Source organism: Schistocerca cancellata, chromosome 9 (genome assembly GCF_023864275.1).
Source record: "Schistocerca cancellata isolate TAMUIC-IGC-003103 chromosome 9, iqSchCanc2.1, whole genome shotgun sequence".
In the NCBI taxonomy this organism is placed as follows: domain Eukaryota; kingdom Metazoa; phylum Arthropoda; class Insecta; order Orthoptera; family Acrididae; genus Schistocerca; species Schistocerca cancellata.
In genome coordinates, this window is record NC_064634.1 from 254,768,640 (window position 1) to 254,790,149 (window position 21,510).

The 21,510-nt window shown below is 42.3% G+C and overlaps 1 protein-coding gene across 1 annotated transcript in view; it reads right to left on the bottom strand.

Moving 5' to 3' along the window:
• LOC126101326 (odorant receptor Or2-like) overlaps nucleotides 1-21,510 on the bottom strand; it is a 78,796-nt gene that overhangs the window by 16,870 nt on the left and 40,416 nt on the right. The window contains exons 3-4 of the mRNA XM_049911998.1: nucleotides 12,078-12,179; nucleotides 8,755-8,910 (exon numbers count right to left, since the gene is read on the bottom strand). Coding sequence (XP_049767955.1) covers nucleotides 8,755-8,910; nucleotides 12,078-12,179 — 258 coding nt within the window. The remainder of the gene's footprint in view (nucleotides 1-8,754; nucleotides 8,911-12,077; nucleotides 12,180-21,510) is intronic.

Genomic DNA, 21,510 nt, shown 5'->3' on the forward strand with positions numbered 1-21,510 from the left:
TGCATTAAGTACCACTACAACAACGGCAGAAAGCTGACTGAAGCAATGTTATGTTTCCTCAGTGATGCCATGATGGTATCGTGATCTCAGGCAAGAGTAGTTGCTAGTTAAGATGTCGTTGGAATACCATTTTCTCTGCAAATAGCCAGAAAGGAATTCACTAATAAAATATTAAGAAGACCTTTGCATTGCAGCAACTGAACAATCAATTTGTTTTTATTTGATTTAATTTTTAACCATTAATTTCCTTCTGTAATATTAATTTCTTATTGTTACTACAGTATTATTGCAATTATTTCTTAATTTGAAACAGATTTCCTGTCCCTTTCTGGTACCGACGCACGTATCCAGTGAATCTGGAAGAATGGAATTTTGGATGTTTTCCCATGCAGAATGTGCACATTTATAAAACATTTTCTGGTTTCAGGCCCTAACAGGTGTTTAACGATCCACGAGCTTTCGGCAGAGATATCGTCGGCCATTGTCAAGCAGTTATTTTCATGTAGTTGCCGCTGTCACGCTTATATAGCCATGCTATCGCCAGTGACGTCACTGATGCCCAGTGCTGCACCATATATGGTAATGTTTCGGTGGTGTGACTGCTGTCCCCGCTTTAACTCCACAATCAGAGGATCTCAGGCCGTACTCAACTGTATTTACCGTCTTTATTGAGAGTGTTATATTTTACATATGCTACGTGTTCTGAGGCCTACATCGTCTTTCACAAGCTTCATTAATTATGGGTCTTTGCTGGCGATATGAGGACTGTGTAGATTTTACGTCTCTTCAGGAGCTGGATAATCTTCCCTGTCATTGAGCCACATTACGATAAAAATGGTAAATTCTTCGTATCTTTTTTGGAGGCTTATTGCTTTCGTGGCGTAGATAAAACAGCTTTCGGAATTTATCTGCTGTAACCGTTTACTTCACAATATTATGTTCAAAACTAACTGTAGTATCTGCCTCACCAATGCGTAAGCGTTTAATTAGGTCTACGAAGTTCGCCGTATTCTTTGTATGGAGCGCACAGAGTCCAAAGTGCGTCGAGAGGAAGCTGTTCAAATGCTTTGCAAGTCTGTAGGTCGGCGATCCGATGGTGTTCACTACAGTCTTTGAAGGTGTATCCGTCTTATGTACCTTCCGCAGACCGCAGAACGTGTGTGGTCTATGTGCCTGACAGAGGAGGTTCTTAATAACACTCTGTTCTAGCGATGACCGGTTGTAGAAGCTCGGAGGTCTTCCTCACTATTCTGATTGTTGGGTGCCATGGCAGGTTCTGGTACGTATCTTCCTCCAGCATCCGCCGGGTTTTCGCGCCATAGTCGGCTCGTTACATTGGGACGGCAGCTTGCGCTTATCAACTGACAGGACGATGGTAATGAAGATCGTTGCGGAGATCATGGAGGCCATCGCGTTCAGCTCTAGACGTGTTTGTTGCTGGCAGCTTGGACTGTAAAGGAATGCTGTTAGTTCCTCTAAGAATTTCTTCTGCCATTTCATTGGGAAACTTGTACACTGCTTGTTCAGTACCTTTAATACGTCAGCGAAAGGGACACTTCGTGGCGAAGGAGCATGTTCCTCCTTAAGTGCCGAGATGGCAGCAGCATAGAAGTTTCTTGCTGTCATGTTAATCACGGCACGATCCGCAGTTTTTCCCTCTGCCACATCTGTTGGGTGAAAGACGACTGAATTTCCCTGACTGCTTCTAAGTGGCTCTCCCCCTTGATGATGTTACTTGTTCCACCATTGCTGGTCGATCTAGTCCCAATCTCAGTGCAAAAGTGACCACTTTGTCAACAGCTGAACGGCCAAAAGGTCACGGCCGTCTGCGTCCACCTGTTTTCTTGTGACGTGTATCGCGTCCTCCAGCAGGGCAAACCAGATACGGCTAAATATCACTCTCGTTGTTGTAGTGTCCATGTGACGTTTCATAACGGCAAATCGTGGCATCGTCACAGCAACGTAATAGGAAGGCTAGCGAACTTAGTAAACCGGCCTTCTTCAGGCGCAGCCTCCCCAGCTGTTCGATGCTGCACCACATCTGCTACCTGTAGAGGTACGTTTAGTACGAATGCATGCTCCAATGACAGTATTCGTTGATAGTGTATTCTCGGGTTTCAAGTCGCGTTAAGTGATTAATTGCCCACGAGCTTTCGACAGAGGTACCTTCTTTCATCGTCAAGTGGGTGACAGGCGTATAGACGCCACTGCCTTGCTTATGTAGCCGCACCGTCACCACTGACCGTGCTCAGTCACACACCATGTATAGCAATGTTTTGGTGGCGCAGTGTATTGCAGCTGAGTACGGCCTGGTATCCTGCGGAAGAGGACTTGAACGTGGGGCGGCGATCGCGTTGTATGGACTCTGCCACAGCCACAGATAGCTACGAAATTTTGACCGCTATCATCGGTTACCATTGGCTCATCTGCTGGTTGTATTGCTACAGCTGTTAATGAGAAATGCTGTTTGATAATTTTGTTGTGCTGCTGTTCGAATGAGTTAAGCCAATGGGTAAATTACGGTTTCCTTCTGCTTTAATTTACACAGTGACGTAATATAAAATGAAATTCCGGGTAATCATGTGTGGATTTTACTTGTGACATTCGATTTTTAATACAATTCTCAAGCCTTCTGAGTTAAGCCAATGGGTAAATTACGGTTTCCTTCTGCTTTAATTTACACAGTTACGTAATATAAAATGAAATTCCGGGTAATCATGTGTGGATTTTACTTGTGACATTCGATTTTTAATACAATTCTCAAGCCTTCTGACAACCTCAACCCGTTGTGGGAACAGTCATAATGGTCTACTTTACGATTATCAAGCATAATGACACAAGACGTCGCTGGAAAGAGTCGAAGGAAACATCAGTGACACCGATTTGGATTCTTCTCAGCATTTAAGAACCAAACAAGAAGGGAACATCATGAAACCAATGAACAGGCTAGTAAGTATGCATTATATGTATAGATCACACGGTCAAAAACATACGAAGGTGTAGATTTGCACAGCGCCCACTTTCAAAGCTTAGTTTCTTTGTTAAGGAACATAATTTTCAGTTTCTTCTCTTCTGAATCCTCAAATGATTTCATTATTGCTTGGCATCAAATAATTTGGTAATGGAGTTTCTTCTTTCTTCCAAACTGGTCAACATACTTCTGCATTCTCCTGATAGTCCGGAAATTCTATTTGCATGTAGCTCGAGACAGCATGCAGACACAGTATATTTCGAGCAGCAAAGTGTTTGATATTTAACTGTTCAAAAATGGTTCAAATGGCTCTGAGCACTATGGGACTCAACTGCTGTGGTCATAAGTCCCCTAGAACTTAGAACTACTTAAACCTAACTAACCTAAGGACAGCACACAACACCCAGCCATCACGAGGCAGAGAAAATCCCTGACCCCGCCGGGAATCGAACCCGGGAACCCGGGCGTGGGAAGCGAGAACGCTACCGCACGACCACGAGATGCGGGCTATTTAACTGTTTCCTGACATTTGAGGAAAGGCAAGTCTTCACGGAACAAAGGAATAAATGACATTTAGCTGCTACTGGGCATTGATCTACATCAATGGGGAAAGTTGACGACTTGCGCCAGATCGGGATTCGAACCCGGCTCACCTACCCATTACGCAGATGCTCTGACGGCTAAGCCATCCGGAGACACAGTGGTCATCGCAACTGCACAGATTGCGCTAGCACGACTCCGTTCAGAGTCAAATTCTCAACTTATTCACACACTACAAACAAAATTCCCCTGTCCATTATCTTCATTACTCGCGGCGTTTCGCCGATTCCTGTAAGAGTTCGAGTGTGGTGTGCATCGGCACTGAAGGGGTCATTGGCCAACTTCCCTTTAATTACATGTACGGCTAGGTAGAGTTTCAGTTACATTTTATTCCACCGAGATAAGGTTTCGTTGAAAATTATCAAAGTAAATGTTTCATGCGTTTGAACTTTGGGTACATTGTAATTGCAATGCAAAATTATATATCTCAGTATTTCACATACCTTACGCTGCGTGAGTGGAAAGTGGTATCACTAACTTTGCTATGCCTGCATTCAAATTATATAATAGACAGCCTTACCAAGTAGGAAAGCTTAAAAAATGAGGAAGTCTAGATTATTTAATTAATTGCCATAAATATGGACCCAGCAGTTGTGAAACTCTTAGTGTTAAATGAACCTAATTTTTCCTAAACTGTGATCGTTTGTTTGTATGTACATGCACATCATATTTACCGATTTCCGTTCCATTTGAATGACTCTTCGCAGAATGCTGTTTATTTTTTTTTATTAGTCTTAGAGTGTATGTGTGTTTTGGACTGTTTCTCACCAAAAGAAGTGTCTGCCAGCTGCTGAACGTTGATAACTCTGGCTCTTCATATCCAATGTTAAGTAATGGATGCTGCAGTTCAAACGCATTTGTACTCTAGAAGAAGATAAACATCGAACTCGTCCCGAAACTAGAACTATGCATCGGTAAATTGTACAGCATTTTATTGTGTGCTAAGTGATTGAAAATTGAAAATTTTGAGGCCGTTGGCATATAGTAATTAAGTGTAAGATACATTTTACGTGTAGAACTGGCCGTGAGATACCACTGTGTTAAATGGTTGCCACATTTTTGTGTACGAGGGAAAATATTTGTTGCGTCATTGTAATAGGAATCCAGCTGACTTTAGTAACTGATTTCTTATTGTGAATTAGCGCAAGATAGCCAGTGTGAAATGGGAACCTTGTCCAATGCATCTACCGTTCAGGCATCGACCATTCATTTCAAATTGGCAAAAAGGGATTTTTTATGTAAGTGAATTTACGTAAGATAAATATTATCTGTATAATACTAGGATCATTTTCTTGTATAACGATATGAAAAATAAAGTCACAGAAACAAAACTGACAGAAAAAAGAAGTACGGTTTTTAGCAAGAAAGTACACCTGTTCACAATATATCTTATGGGGCGCACCACAAATTCGTGTTAGTTATACTGCGTTGTACAGTGGCCGTGCTGATCGTGCAGTTCTTCAGCCATAATAAACCACGGAAGAGTTGTTTACTCAGTCTACTTAAATCACTAGACTGGAGTTCTTGTTGACAAATTACTTGATTCCCAGACTTGGTTTTACACAGTATGATATACAGGGTGAGTCATCTAACATTACCGCTGCATATATTTCGTAAACCACATCAAATACTGACGAATCGATTCAAAAAAATGGTTCAAATGGCTCTGAGCACTATGGGACTTAACATCTATGGTCATCAGTCCCCTAGAACTTAGAACTACTTAAACCTAACCAACCTAAGGACATCACACAACACCCAGCCATCACGAGGCAGAGAAAATCCCTGACCCCGCCGGGAATCGAACCCGGGAACCCTGACGCGGGAAGCGAGGACGCTACCGCACGACCACGAGTTGCGGGCGACGAATCGATTCCACAGACCGAACTTGAGAAGAGGGGCTAGCGTAATTGGTTAATACAAACCATAAAAAAAATGCACGGAAGTATGTTTTTTAACATAAACCTAAGTTTTTTTAAATGGAAGCCCGTTAGTTTTGTTAGCACATCTGAACATATTAACAAATACGTAATCAGTGCCGTTTGTTGCATTGTAAAATGTTAATTACATCCGGAGATATTGTAACCTAAAGTTGACGCTTGAGTACCACTCCTCCGCTGTTCGATCGTGTGTATCGGAGAGCACCGAATTACGTAGGGATCCAAAGGGAACGGTGATGGACCTTAGGTACAGAAGAGACTGGAACAGCACATTACGTCCACATGCTAACACCTTTTTCTTGGTCTTTTTCACTGACGCACATGTACATTACCATGAGGGGTGAGGTACACGTACACACGTGGTTTCCGTTTTCAATTACGGAGTGGAATAGAGTGTGTCCCAACATGTCAGGCCAATAGATGTTCAATGTGGTGGCCATCATTTGCTGCACACAATTGCAATCTCTGGAGTAATGAATGTCGTACACGCCGCAGTACATCTGGTATAATGTCGCCGCAGACTGCCACAATATGTTGTCGACGCGTTTCCAGTGGGACATTTTCGAGCAACGTTGGCAGATCATTCTGTAGAAACGATGTATGTTGCAGCTGTTTGGGCCCCTGCAATGAAGTGAGGACCAATGAGGCGGTCGCCAATGATTCTGCACCATACATTTACAGTCCACGGTCGCTATCGCTCTACTTGTCTGAGCCAGCGAGGATTGTCCACGGACCAGTAATGCATGTTCCGTAGATTCACTGCCCCGTGGTTTGTGAAACCCGCTTCATCGGTAAACAGGGAGAACTGCAACGCATTCTCTGTTAATGCCCATTGACAGAATTGCACTCGATGATTAAAGTCATCACCGTGTAATTGCTGATGTAGCGACACATGAAACGGGTGAAAGCGGTCACGATGCAGTATGCGCATGATACTACTTTGACTCAGTCCACCGGCTCTCGCAATGTCCCGTGTACTCATGTGTGGGTTCATGGCAACAGCAGCTAACACACCAACTGCACCCGCTTCTCCTGTGACGGGCCTGTTACGGACCCGTTTGCGTGCTACGACCATACGTGTTGCATACAGTTGGCGGTAGATGTTTTGCAATGTGCGGCACGTTGGATGCTCTCTGTCCACGTACCGTTCTGCATACACCCTGCAGGCTTCAGCTGCATTTCGTCGACGCCATAGATGAGTATCATCTCCGCCTTTTCAGAGTTCGAATACACAATGGTCACAGTTCCTACAACACTACACTATCACAGACGTCTGGTAACACGGTGTACTACAGTTGGTCTGCGTGCGGAGACGAATGCAGAATAACAATAGCAGCAAGTGCTACATGCGCCGGCCGGTGTGGCCAAGCGGTTAAAGGCGCTACAGTCTGGAACCGCGTGGCCGCTACGGTCGCAGGTTCGAATCCTGCCTCGGGCATGGATCTGTGTGATGTCCTTAGGTTAGTTAGGTTTAAGTAGTTCTAAGTTCTAGGGGACTGATGACCTTAGAAGTTAAGTCCCATAGTGCTCAGAGCCATTTTGCTACATGCGGACACCGCGACAGTTAGACCAAACCACAACAATGCACTACAGCCACACTAGTAAACACGGTCTTCATCGTAAACATGTCCCTGCAGATGCTGCTCGCCGACCGTTGTCCGTGTTTGTTACAACACGCAATTGAACGTCGGAGGTTCGAAGCGTCAACTTTGGGTTACAGTATCTCCGGATGTAATTAACATTTTACAATGCAACAAACGACACTGATGACGTATTTGTTTATATGTTCAGATGTGCTAACAAAACTAACGTGGATACATTAAAAAAACGTAGGTTTGTGTTAAAAAACATACTTCCGTGCATTTTTGTATGTTTTGTATTAAACAATTACACTAGCCCCTCTCCTCACGTTCGGTCTGTGGAATCGGTGCGTCAGTATTTGATGTGGTTTACGAAATATATCCAGCGGTAACGTTAGGTGGCTTACCCTGTATAAGGCGCTATCGTAATAGAAATATCCAGAGGCTTGAGATAAGAGACTGCCTATAATATACAGCCGCGGCTCTTCTTCTCAATTGTTCATTTTTTGTTCATGAAATCCGTTTGGCGTATTCGTTGGAATTACGGTTGGCGATGAGGCCTCCCTGCTGCACCTGCTCTGAGCCGTAATATCGGCTGCTGCGCCCCAACGCCACCCGTAGCCCCAACAAATACCTCAGACAGAAGTTGTGCAAAACCAAGGCGAAAAAATCTCTGTACCTTTTCGGTACGTATACAATAGCGAAACTGAGGTTTTTAAGTAGGACTTACGGGTTATCAACCATATGTCTTAGGTTTCTCAACCTCGCCGTCATACAACCAATTACTTCGAAATCTAAACAAATTTTATATCCTCTAGATATGTTATGAAGACCGTAGTCGTGTATTTTGTAGACATTCTGCAATAGCACATCAAGGATAAAACACATATATAGAAATAAAATTATCGCCAAAATCCATTCATCTAAAAGGGGATTGTGTTAAAAATTAATGCATTTCGAAATAAAGATGAAGTGTCTCACTAGTCAGCTGGAAAATGTTTTTTTCTTTGTATCTAGTCGTGGAAAGACACACATACACACATACACACACACACACACACACACACACACACACACATACATACAACAGAAAACTGTAGTAAATATTATCGGTATGTCGAGAGTAAAACGATGAGGAAATTTGTTTTAAAATTGCCAGTAAGTTAGAATTTTAACAATTTCTTTAACAGGGGATCCAAAATTATGAAGATAAGTCAATTTTCATTTATTTAGCTGGATTAACAGACAACTGTGTAAATGTTTTATGCAAACTACGTAAGTAGAAAATGTAGCAGCTCTATTCTGAAACTGATTTAAGGGCGAGTAATGCATTGCCATACTCAGTCACTCAATATATAGATATTGTGAATGCAGTGCTGTTGAGTATCAGAACGCACAGTTAACTACCAAGTGAATGACAGACTATATATGGTGCATTTGTGTACAGATGCAGACAGAATTAGGACTTAACTTGCAATATTCAGAGTTATTAGGCTATACCGATAACTTGAAACTGGCATTTAGGCAGAAGTCTGCTAATTGTATAAGATGTACAGACTTTTGGCCAATAATAACAACCAAATAAACGGAAACTCGTGCCGGTAAACTCAATTGTTACAAGAGGCAGTTGTGCAAAGCAGCAGATGCATGTATAAGTACTGACCGAAAGAAAGGATCCCCTGTTGATCGGGTAGATGTATGCGGCTGTGAGAATGAGCGGTTTCTGGGCGCGGCAGATGAGGATCCTTAGGGCACGCTTGAAGCGTGCACTCGCGTCCACCCAGGAACAGCAGTACGCTGCAGTCGAGACCGCCTCCGCCTGTCGACATCGGAAAACTGAAAATTTTATGTTCCGCGCTAGTTACACTGTTAGGAAAAGTTTCTTTCATCGTGCGATAGACGGCGCCCAGCAGTGAACTTTATCAACTCTGGAGATACGGGGTGTATTTCTCTTCAGGTTAAATAGCCATATCTTGAGTGAGTCTTGTTTAGGAAAGCTCACTATTCGTCTGTGTGTAGGAGAGAGCCGAGTATGTTGGCCTTAGAGGTTGTTTGGGTATAAGGTGCTCGCATGGTGCGGGAAATAATTAAACTGATTCTCCCTTGAGGGCCCAGTAACCCCATGAAGTCTAACCTGTTTGCTGTACCTCTCATCAAAGCTATGATTTCTTTTTTTTAATTTTAGTTATCCGGATGGGAGGTGTTACTTTGTGTATTTACTGTGGAGAGGGAAACTGACTTACGTTGTTTTAATGAAGTTGTCTGGAAAGTGTGATATCTGGATTCCAGAATCCTGCTTTGGATATTGAAATATGTAATTGCAGTTGCAGGGTATGTAGCTTTTATGTCATGCGTCAGTGCTGGAAAGTAGCCACCTCGGTGGTGGCTTCTGGCCACTTTGTGTAGAGGAGAAACATAACAGCAGCTGCCGAAAGAAGAGCGATACTTACAGCCAGTACTTATAACAGTGACCTAGAAGCAACAAATAAAGGAAGAGGAGACAAGGAAAGTAAGAATATGGAGAAACTCAAACCAGCCTTAAAAAGAAGTATGCGAGGAGCAGGAAACCAAACCCTATCAAGGGCTCGTCAGGACGACAACGATGCAGACAGTAAGTGCAGGTATTGAAAAGGAAAATTTTGAGATCCAGGGATAGAAGAGCAGTGAATTTTGTAGCCAGTTCTGTTCCCACTGTGCCTACGAACTCTGTACAGGAGTTGAAGAATATTTGACATTTAATAGTGTAAGTCTAAATAATTTAATTCGAATCATATTTTATAACGAAATATACTTTCTTGTTTTAACAGGTTTTCAATGCCTATTTTTGAATTTAAATCTAAGTGGCCGCTCTGCACGCTCTTGTCGGGCTATCTTTCCACTTTATGAAAATGGAATTGTTTGAAGTACTTAATTTGGCCCTGATATAATTAAATTGTTCGATATTAAACTTCAGTAACAGCAGAATGTTATAACTCATTTTTATGCGTTTCCGAGTGTGGCTGCTGAACATAAAAAATAGGAACATCTTTGTCTGGCAACTTTTTCCAGCTCTCCCCTATTTGAACAGAAGATTCGTTCTAAAGATTGTGCTTTGAGAAAGCATAAATTCTCTTTTTCTCTCGACTCTAATACACGTTTCGCTTCCCTCACACAATTGTCAGACGATTTCCCTTCATTTTGCCATCAAACATACACTAAGTGATCAAAAGTATCTGGACACCCCCAAAAACATACGTTTTTCATATTAGGTGCATTGTGCTGCCACCTACTGCCAGGTACTCCATATCAGCGACTTCAGTTGTCATTAGACATCGCGGGAAAGCAGAATGGGGCAGTCTGCGGAACTCACGGACTGCGAATGTGGTCAGGTGATTGGGTGTCACTTGTGTCATACGTCTGTACGCGAAATTTCCACACTGCTAAACGTCGTTAGGTCCACCGTTCCCGATGTGATAGTAAAGTGAAACGTGAAGGGTCACGTACAGCACAAAAGCGTACAGGCCGACCTCGTCTGTTGACTGACAGAGACCGCCGACAGTTGAAAAGGGTCGTAATGCTTAATAGGCAGACGACTATTCAGACCATCGCACAGGAATTCCAAACTGAAAGTACTATGACAGTTAGGTGGCAGGTGAGAAAACGTGGCTTTCATGGTCTGTAAATGCCACATGACGCCTCGCTTAGTGGAAGAAGCGTAAACGTTGGATGATTGAACGCTGGAAAAATGTTGTGCAGCGATCCGATGGCAGGGTGAGTGTGTGGTGAATGCCCGGTGAACGTCATCTGCCATCGTGTACATTGCCAACAGTAAAATTCGGTGGCGGTGGTGTTACGGTGTGGTCGTGTTTCTCGTGGAGGGGGCTTGCACCACGTCTGTAAATGCCACATGACGCCTCGCTTAGTGTAAGAAGCGTAAACGTTGGATAATTGAACGCTGGAAAAATGTTGTGCAGCGATCCGATGGCAGGGTGTGAGAGTGGTGAATGCCCGGTGAACGTCATCTGCCATCGTGTACAGTGCCAACAGTAAAATTCGGTGGCGGTGGTGTTACGGTGTGGTCGTGTTTCTCGTTGAGGGGGCTTGCACCCCTTGTTGTGTTGCGTGGCACTATCACAGCAGGTGCCTACGTTGATGTCTTAAGCACGTTTTTGCTTCTCGCTGTTGACGAGTAATTCGGGGATGGCGATCGTATCTTTCAACACGATAGAGCACCTGTTCATAAATCACGGCATGTGGCGGAGTGATTACGCGACAATAACTTCCTGTAATGGACTGGCCTGCACACAGTCCTGACCTGAATGCTATAGAAGACGTTTGGGATGTTTTGGAACGCCGACTTCGTCCCAGGCCTCACCGACCGACATTGATACCTGTCCTCATTGCAGCACTCCGTGAAGTATAGGCTACCATTCCCAGAGAAACCTTCCAGCACCTGACTGAATGTATTATTGCGAGAGTGGAAGCTGCCATCAAGGCTAAGGGCGGGCCAACACCATATTGAATTCTAGCATTACCGGTAGAGGGCGCCACGAATGTGTAAGTCATTTTCAGCCAGGTGTACGGATAATTTTTATCACATGTGGTAAGTAAATACAAATGATAACTTGTATGTATACTTATCCATTTTATCCTTTTGTTGAATGTTTACAAAAAGAAAATCATTTGTTTAGCTTGTTGACTTGTGGAAGCGCTTCCTGACAATGTGTGACGTAATTGTAGCTCCAAACTCTCTGTGTGATTTTATTTACCCAAAATGTAGTTGTATTTATTCAGGCCTTACGATTACTATTGTGTTATTAATGTAGATATTTAGCCCAGAGATACCTGAGCGGGGTTCCAGTAAATAAAACCACTTATTCATCAGCCTAATCGCATCTCTCATACTATGCCTTTCTTAGCAGTATGTTTCTTGGGTTAGTAGGTGAGTTACGAAATTACTACATTTTGGAATTTGTGAAATTTATCAATAAAATGCGTAATACTCACCTGTTCTGTTATATGGTGAGCAGCCCAACAATAGAGATACACCTGGCCTCCGGGAATGGGGAGAAACGCGACACATTTAATAACTGCAGTGACATCAGTGCTCTGTGAAAAGAAATCACGAGAATTTCGAATCAGAAAAAAAAATCCATAGTATTGCCAGCTACTAGACCCACATGCGGTTCAGTCAAAAACGTGACTCCGTAGTAAGAGCACACACGAAAGAGTCCAAGATGTTGGAGAAAGCGATCTCGAGGTGCCAACAGTTAGCATGGGAATTCTTTTACGGCTATTAAAGCAGAAACTTTCAGCATACACAAGATCCCAAGTAAAGTGAATACCATTAACATAACGTGTTTGTAGCACTATATCAAAAAGAAATTTTCTGAAAGTGGCAATAAGAAGGGAAGTTATCGGCCATAACTTTTATTTTCTAGGAACAAGCGATTGTTTTTATGTTTTGAAAGTTTAACGAGATACAGTTCTGTATACTTCAATGACATTTCGTAACTACTGAAAGGAAGAAAGGAAAATTTCACCTTTCAATGTCTGGAGAAAATAGAAAATATTATCGGTGAAATAACTTAGTGATGTGCACTAAGTGAATGGCAGTGGTACTAGCAGAAAAGTTCAACTTCCGTACGCCATGCGTATTAAGAGACGAGGTAACAAAATGCTGCGCTTAATTTCTCTGGTCCATTTGTTACAGTAACTTAACAAAATTAATATTGTGCTAGTACGTAACTATAGGCATTCCAATGGACAGTTCAGTTTTCCACTCCCAGTCAGTGCTGCAGTCACGAACATTCAATACCGTGTTGGCAGGAAATTCTAAAATCAGAGATGGAGGACGCTGGGAAACATAAAATTGGTTTTTTGGGGATGGATGGAAATTGAAAAATTAAAGGTGGCAGACGGTGGGAAATTTTTGCCTCCTAATATTTTATGTGACAACTCTGAAAGTTTTTTAAATAAAACAGACGTTATTAACATTCTACACCTTCATCCTACATGTCAACATATTTGCAGTCGTCCGCTCAACTGTGTAACATGGCGGCATGTAATGTAACTATGTAGGTGCATGAGATACAGTGGCCTATAATGGAGTTTAGAATTCGAAGCGTTTGTCCACACATGGTGCACTCCCTCCTACGGTCTAACAATGCCAGAACACACACATGAGCGCTACAACATCTGCAACAAGTGGTTCAAATGGCTCTGAGCACTATGGGACTTAACGTCTGAGGTCATCAGTCCCCTAGAACTTAGAACTACTTAAACCTAACTAACCTAAGGACGTCACACACACCCATGCCCGAGGCAGGATTTAAACCTGCGACCGTAGCGGTCCGGCGGTTCCAGACTGAAGCGCCTAGAACCGCTCGGCCACACCGGTCGGCCAACATCTGCAACAATCCGACGCCATGGGTTCGCTGTCATCGATCATACTCCATAGACTCCCTACGTTGTCCCATCCAATTGTCATCTGTTTGCAAACATTAAAGAACATTTTCTAGGATTTCATTTTGATAGTAGAGAAGTAGTGCAAACAGAGGTGAGTTTTTGGCACCGCCGACGAAACCAAACGTTCTACAGTGACGATATCAACGAACTGGTTTTTCGTTCGGTGAAACGTGTTCGTCGGCAGGGTTACGATGTTGAGAAATAACTCTGTAGCCATAAATCAAAGATGTAAAGTGTTGATTACGGTTGTTTTATTTAAAAAGTTTTTCAGAGCTTTCACAATAATAATTTGGGACTTTACTTTTCCGGACGCCCCTGTGAAAAGATGGCCAATGAGGGCAAATTAAAAATTTTAATATGGCGGATGGTGAGAAATTTAAAAATTAAAGATGCCAGAAGGCGCGGAAGTTAAAATTAAAGGATATCCAAGGCGGTAATTTTAAAAAATGCCATATTGTGATGACAGGAAATATTATTTTCAGCCATTTACAAAGCGAGATACTGCTGGCAGGAAAACTTTTGCAGCAGTGCAGAGTGCAGTATATTTTTTTGGCAAATCCTACCACAGTCTGATGTATCTAGTTGTACTACAGTAACTTCTCACACCGAAATTTACTTAAAAATTTTGTAAGGTCTCTCTCTCTCTCTCACTCTCAAAACACACACACACACACACACACACACACACACACACACACACACACACACAAGCTTTCTCATCTGAAATAGTGCAACGTTCAAAGGTTCAAAAACATGTGTATGCTCTGAATTTTTTAATGTGCCCCAAAAAATCTGTACTTTAGGATGCTTTTGATCATGGTAAAAAGTACTGGCCGGTACACCCTTCATTAAAATTGGGATAAATACTTTTGAACATATGGAAAACAAATCAGAGCATTCAGATAGTTTTGAGCTTAGAAAAAAATACTGCAAGGTACAACGTTTGTGTAAGTTTTTGGATATATACTTTTGGAATTGGCTCAAATAATAAATTTTGAGTATCCAGATACTTTTGAACTTTTGAAGTTTAGGTGGAGAAGATTGCATATCTTTTCTGTGTGTATGTGTTCCTACGATTTTTTTCGACAAATAGCAATTTGAGAAATTCGTGTAATAAATTCGATACTTTTGAACATAATGGACATTTACAATATATATATATATATATATATATATATATATATATATATATACACTACTGGTTAAAATTGCTACACCACGAAGATGACATGCTACAGACGCGAAATTTAACCGACAAGAAAGAAGATGCTGTTATATCCAAATGATTAGCTTTTCAGACCATTCATACAAGGTTGGCGCCGGTGGCGACACCTACAACGTGTTGACAAGAGGAAAATTTCCAACCGATTTCTCATACACACACAGCAGTTGACCGGCGTTGCCTGGTGAAACGTTGTTGTGATGCTTCGTGTAAGGAGGAGAAATGCGTACCATCATGTTTCCGACTTTGATAAAGGTCGGATTGTAGCCTATCGCGATTGCGGTTTATCGTATCGCGACATTGCTGCTCACGTTGGTCGAGATCCAATGACTGTTAGCAGAATATGGAATCGGTGGGTTCAGGAGGGTAATACAGAACGCCGTGCTGGATCCCAACGGCCTCGTATCACTAGCAGTCGAGATGACAGGCATCTTATCCGCATGGCTGTAACGGATCGTGCAGCCACGTCTCGATCCCTGAATCAACAGATGGGTACGTTTGCAAGACAACAACCATCTGCACGTACAGTTCGACGACGTTTGCAGCAGCATGGACTATCAGCTCGGAGACCACGGCTGCGGTTACCCTTGACGCTGCGTCACAGACAGGAGCGCCTGCGATGGTGTACTCAAGGACGAACCTGGGTGCATTAATGGCAAAACGTGATTATTTCGGATGAATCCAGGTTCTGTTTATAGGATCATGACGGTAGCATCCGTGTTTGGCGACATCGCGGTGAACTCACATTGGAAGAGTGTATTCGTTATCGCCATACTGGCGTATCACCGGGCGTGATGGTATGGGGTGCCATTGGTTGCACGTCTCAGGTCACCTCTTGCTCGCAATGACGGCACTTTGAACAGTGGACGTTACATTTCAGATGCACGACCACATGTTGCAGGTCCTGTACGGGCCTTTCTGGATAGAGAAAATGTTCGACTGCTGCCCAGGCCAGCACATTCTCCAGATCTCTCACCAATTGAAAACGTCTGGTCAATGGGGCCGAGCAACTGCCTCGTCAAAATACGCCAATCACTACTCTTGATGAGCTGTAGTATCGTGTTGAAGCTGCATGGGCAGCTGTACCTGTACCCGCCATCCAAGCTCTGTTTGACTCAATTCCCAGGCGTAACAAGGCCCGTTATTACGGCCAGAGGAGGTGGTTCTGGGAACTGATTTCTCAGGATCTATGCACCGAAATTGCGTGAAAATGTACTCACATGTCAGTTCTAGTATAATGTATTTGTCCAATCAATATCCGTTTATCATCTGCATTTATTCTTGGTGTAGCAATTTTAATGGCCAGTTGTGCCGTCTTGCACTTTTTAAATATTCTGCTATCCACCATTTTTAATTGGTTACGGTCCTGGGGTTTGCCTTCTTAGATTTCTGATTTTCCCACGAGCGACATTTTGATGAAGTCACATGACGGCCGCTCTGAACAGCGATTTAAACTCTGTTCTCTGGAATGCCCATAGCCATACTCCTTTTTTGTAGTTTAAAGAATTGTTTGAAAGAAGTACACCACTCCATTAAAAATCAGATTTATTTTAGGCATAGCAAAATATCCGTCCCACACTATTAATAGTCGAAAATAGTGATTCGATAACTTGAGTTCATACACTCAAAGATCTTTTCATATCTCGTATGTGAAGAGAATTCTAAAGGGAACTTTACCTAACATTTGGAATAAAAATAGCTTGCGTTGCACTGTGGATTTCAGCCCCCATCACGTTAGCCTTTAGGCTCCTGAAGTAATCGCAATCTTAAGGGGGGTAGGACGTCGAGCGGCCTGACTTGGAGCAAGACAGGCACCACAGGACATTTTAATTCCCACTGTCTATACTTTTACAAATAAATTCGTAAAACTTTGTCAGCATGACCAGGAAGGATGCAGGTATCACACTCATAACAGTGGAAGTTCAAAAACATAACAAAATAATTTTTTTACAGGTGAAATTTCATCATTTTTTTTCATTTACTACTGGCTGCATTTGTTGCTATAGGTACACATTCCTTCGTATGTAAGAGAGATTCTTCGATGAATTTTGCACAGCACACAAACCATACTTACAGGTACAGTCGTGGACAAAACGAGCGAGACCCCTCGCCTTTTCGTTATGCTGATCCGCACGGCTTTAAAGTCTGCTACACAGCATAACAGGCAAGGCGACGAAGTGCTACCAACATACTATGCACTTGCGTGAAATTGACAAACTATCTGAACTTTTTTAGGCTGTTTTCAATAATTTGTAAGACTATATTAATGCTGATTAGTGTGTTAAATACAACACGTAAATATAAGACAGAACTGAAAGAAGAAACGCTAATTGGTATGAACTGTACCAATAAAAATGAATTTCAGCTTATCGAGATAACATAATTGTTTTAGTAATACAAAGAACGCCGGATCGTTACGAATTAGCAAAATATTATCCGCTTTCGGCCGCGAAACGGTCTGTGTCAACGTTCAGACCAGTCATACTGGATTACCGTTGCTGACCTACCATGAAAGTGTGCAAATTTAACAATGCGTGAAGATTCATAACGAAATTCAGTTAAAAATCATTCTGTGCCACACTTAAGTCCAATCCATTATTGACAGAAGCGGAAAAAGTAGGCAGTAACATGTATGAAATTCTACAAAAGTGTCATATTGACATGCACAGGGCGCCAGTACAGAATAAAGGTAGCGATAAAACGTATTGGGGCCGCGAGAATTTCTTAAAATTGCTTTACTGATATTCTACCTGCCTCCATCGAGATTAGAACCGAAAACAAACCAGACCTTCCTTTCACTACGCTAGCAGACAACCCATGCAAACCTCTATTATTAGCCCAGACATGAATAAGCCACCAATTTCGCAATGAAAATGGCATATTGATCTGCAGTTTCTGTTGCATAGAGCTTTCTGGACTCAAAAACATGAATTTTCTTCCTTTATGTCACCGCTTATGTGACAACCATTCGGGATGTTTATCGAAATAGCAAAATACTGTTATTAGAGAGTAAATTTAGTAGGATATTTCTGCACCACCCCAGGAAATAAACGGCTCCACAGCTGCCAAACGTATTCTACACAGTTTCGAATTCTCCACTAGACTCGCCACAGCCGCAAAACGTTCATTAGCCTCAGTGTTTCTTAAGCTAGCTAGCAATGGGAATCTTGGCACTTCTAAAACGCGGTAGCATTAATACTGGGATGTGAACTACCACGTGTATAGGCAAATGGATTCTATTTGCATTCCTGTAAACGTGATTTGGATCGAAAGCGTAGCTACGATTAATATGCTGATGTATCGACTGCAACTAGAACATTTCGAATAAAGAGTAGGGGGTGTTATTTATGCAGCCCTCATCTTCAGTATCTGTCGTAGCTGTTTTCGTTGTTAGGATTTCGTCACCTAAACCGGTAAAAACGGAACCCTACAAGTCTCACTTTCTTGACCGTCTATCGGTCTACCCAAACATTAAAACCCGTTTACCTCCAGAACGGGTAGACATAATAAGCGGAAATGTATCGCATTTCTTGTGGTAACCGGTCCCTTGGTGGTGTAAAAAAGTGAGCTTCTATGTCAACGCAATCTAAAGATACGGCCGTTTATGAAAAAAAATTTACGTGAAAGGTCAAAAAATGGCTCCAAGAACTATGCGACCAAACTGCTTACGTCATCAGTCCCTAGCCCTATAACTACTTAAACCAACCTAACTTAACACACATCCACGCCCGGGGAAGGATTCGAACTGACGGCGCAAGCAGACGTGCGATCCGCGATATGACGCCGTTGAAAGCACGGCTAACCCGCGCCGGAAAGCTGTTAATATCATCTGATGTTGCTAACAAGTTATTTACTTCTGGTGAATGATTTTCTGCGCAGTTCATTTAAGATAGAATAACTAAAATATATTTGATGTTATGGAAGACGAAGGACGCCTAATTCATTTCCCTCTCGTTACTTATTATGTTACATTCGCAATCTGAGCATACGTATTATCCATAACCACACTTTAGCGCCACACAGATACGTGAATGAAACACATTGGAGTACAGTTTTAGACATAAAAACTGACCGCTGTCCGCCTGCCACAGAGACTAAGTCCGAGTCTATTCACTTAACGTAGCCAATAGAACTGACCGGCCATCTGCACAATCTGCCAACACTGTAAGATGCGGAAGCGTTAGGAGGAAGTGTTGTCTACTTCCGAGATGTTCTCGGATTGTGTGAGCCCGTGGTCTAGTGCTAGCCGGCACGGTAGCTCAGCGTGTTCGGTCAGAGAGCCGGTTGGCCTCTGTAATAAAAAAACTGAGTGGAAGGATCAACCACCGAACTTGAACAGGATGTCCTGCGACGTCCGCAATGAGCAAACACAACGATCGATAATGAACAATAAAAAAAAAAGAAAAGAAAAAATGGTAATCGTCATGCATTCTAAGCTTATGGTCTCCTGTTCGTGTCCAACAATTTTTTTTTCCACATTTCGGTCTAAAGTTATGATTCTGATTGAGCATCGAAGATAATTCGCTTAACATTCTACCCCCCAGCAATGACAAGTATTCCAGAAACAACTCCGCAGGACAGCTCGTGGCTGCGCCGCGATCATAACAGCTTACGCTCGAGCGTTTCCTCACAATGCAGCGGCTACCGGCCACCGGCCAGACGCCACCCGCCGCCTGAAATCCGGCGCCGCCCATGTGAACGCGGCGCCGCGTTGTCAGTGTATGTATCAACCGTCATTTTCGAATTTGAAGTTCTAGTTATCATCTTGCAGTTAAGCACTGGATTTTGCATACTTGAAAATCATGAACTACAGTTAAGCATTGTAAAATTGAGTCGCAAGTGGAAAAAAGTGTAACACCTGAAACACAACGTTTATTTTTGGTATAACAGAGGGGTGAACGCAGAGGAGGCAGCTAGAAAGATTTGAACTATGTTTAGAGCGAGTGCTTTTGGTAAAAATACGCCAGAAAAAGATATTCGTGTTTCAACAAAGATCGTTCTGGCGTGAATGATTTTCCACATTAAGGAAGTCTCGACTACTGATATATGTGATAGATTACCATTTAACCATCATGCGACATTTGCATTCAACAGGCAAAGTTCAGAAGTCTGGTGTAGGAGTACTGCATGCTCTAATTCGAAACAACAAAAATCAATGGAGTGACTATTATTGAACGTCATCAGGTCACTCATCGAGCATTCCTTTCGGTCGGAGTGTAAGAAAATCGAGCAACAAAACTACATCACCTGTGCTACTGTATGATAACGCACTATGTTGATTTGAGAAACAAAACAATCCAGGAGATTGATAGAAAAGTCGTCTGTCAGGCACTTGTATTGATAGGGAAGTCCTCTCTCAAGCACTTGTCCCTCTCGTCATATATTTGTAAAATTTTACCTTTCCCGCTCTTTATCGATCAACCGTCAAGGCAATTCATTTCTAGACGGAAATACTCTTAAAACTACTCTGGTTTAATGACACCGTTAGAACCAGTAGGTTTCTACAGGCGTAGAATTTGTAAACAACTTTAGCATTGTCAGATCGTTTTAGATATCGTGAAAGAAAATTCTGCTGCTGATTAATTTCTCTTTGATAATTACTGTTGCGTTTAGTAAACTAATGGAAAATGCAATTAAAATATTCACTGTACTAATACAAATTAAATTCAGCTTCCTACAGAAACATCACGACGGCAGTCTATCTTAATAAATCATTAAGTGTCTGTGAGACGATTGAACCTATTTTAACACGAATTAGTAGGATATTACCAACTTTTGACTTCGAAAAGATCTGTATTTATTTCATTTCCTGTACCATTCGCAAGTATTATGAAAATGTGACATTTCATAGGTAAAATTATGTATTCACAACAACAAAAAATATGTCGGTAGAAAACAAAAGTGGCATTATGAATTTGGCAGTACCGTAAGGTTTTCGCTCTGACACTAAGAGTTACTGAAAGTAGCAAGACGAATTTTGCTCGAGCGTTGTCTTACGATTCCCTTATTGAGTTTTTATCAGCCTGCTTGTAGCTGCGCTACAAAAGAATTAAAAATCTGGCTTTCAGCGAGTCGCGAATGGCGAACGAAAGCAGCTTGCACCTGTTAGCTAAGCATGTTACCTGGGAACTGGTTTTTTCCTAAATTGGGAAGACGTCCTTTTGTGGTTGAATTGTTGGCAAATGTCAGTCAGCTCGTGTGGCGTTGGTCTAAGTGTTACGGTGTGTTGAATTTGTGCCAATGATTTTTCAACAGGTTTCTTCTGTCCCAAATAGAGAGTTGAAGTATCCCACTAGTATTTTCACGTCATCCTGGTGAAATTTGCTTATAGCATTTTCGAGTGTGTTCCAAAATTTGTCGACATTTTCGGAGTTTTTCTTATTTTCGATGTTGGTGGGGACACGTGCATTGATGAGTGTATATTTTTTACTGTGGCTCTGAATGAGCATAGTCATAAGTCGCTTGTTGATGGGCCGGCCACGGTGGCCGAGCGGTTCTAGGCGCTTCAGTTCGGAACCGCGCGACTGCTACGGTCGATGGTTCGAATCCAGCCTCGGGCATGGAAGTGTGTGATGTCCTTGGGTTAGTTAGGTTTAAGTAGTTCTAAGTTCTAGGGGACTGATGACCTTAGAAGTTAAGTCCCATAGTGCTCAGAGCCATTTGAACCATTTGAACTATTTAACACAAAATGACATTAAAAATTTAAGTTATTCACGAGCAGCTAGTTGAGAATATGTATGAACATTAAAT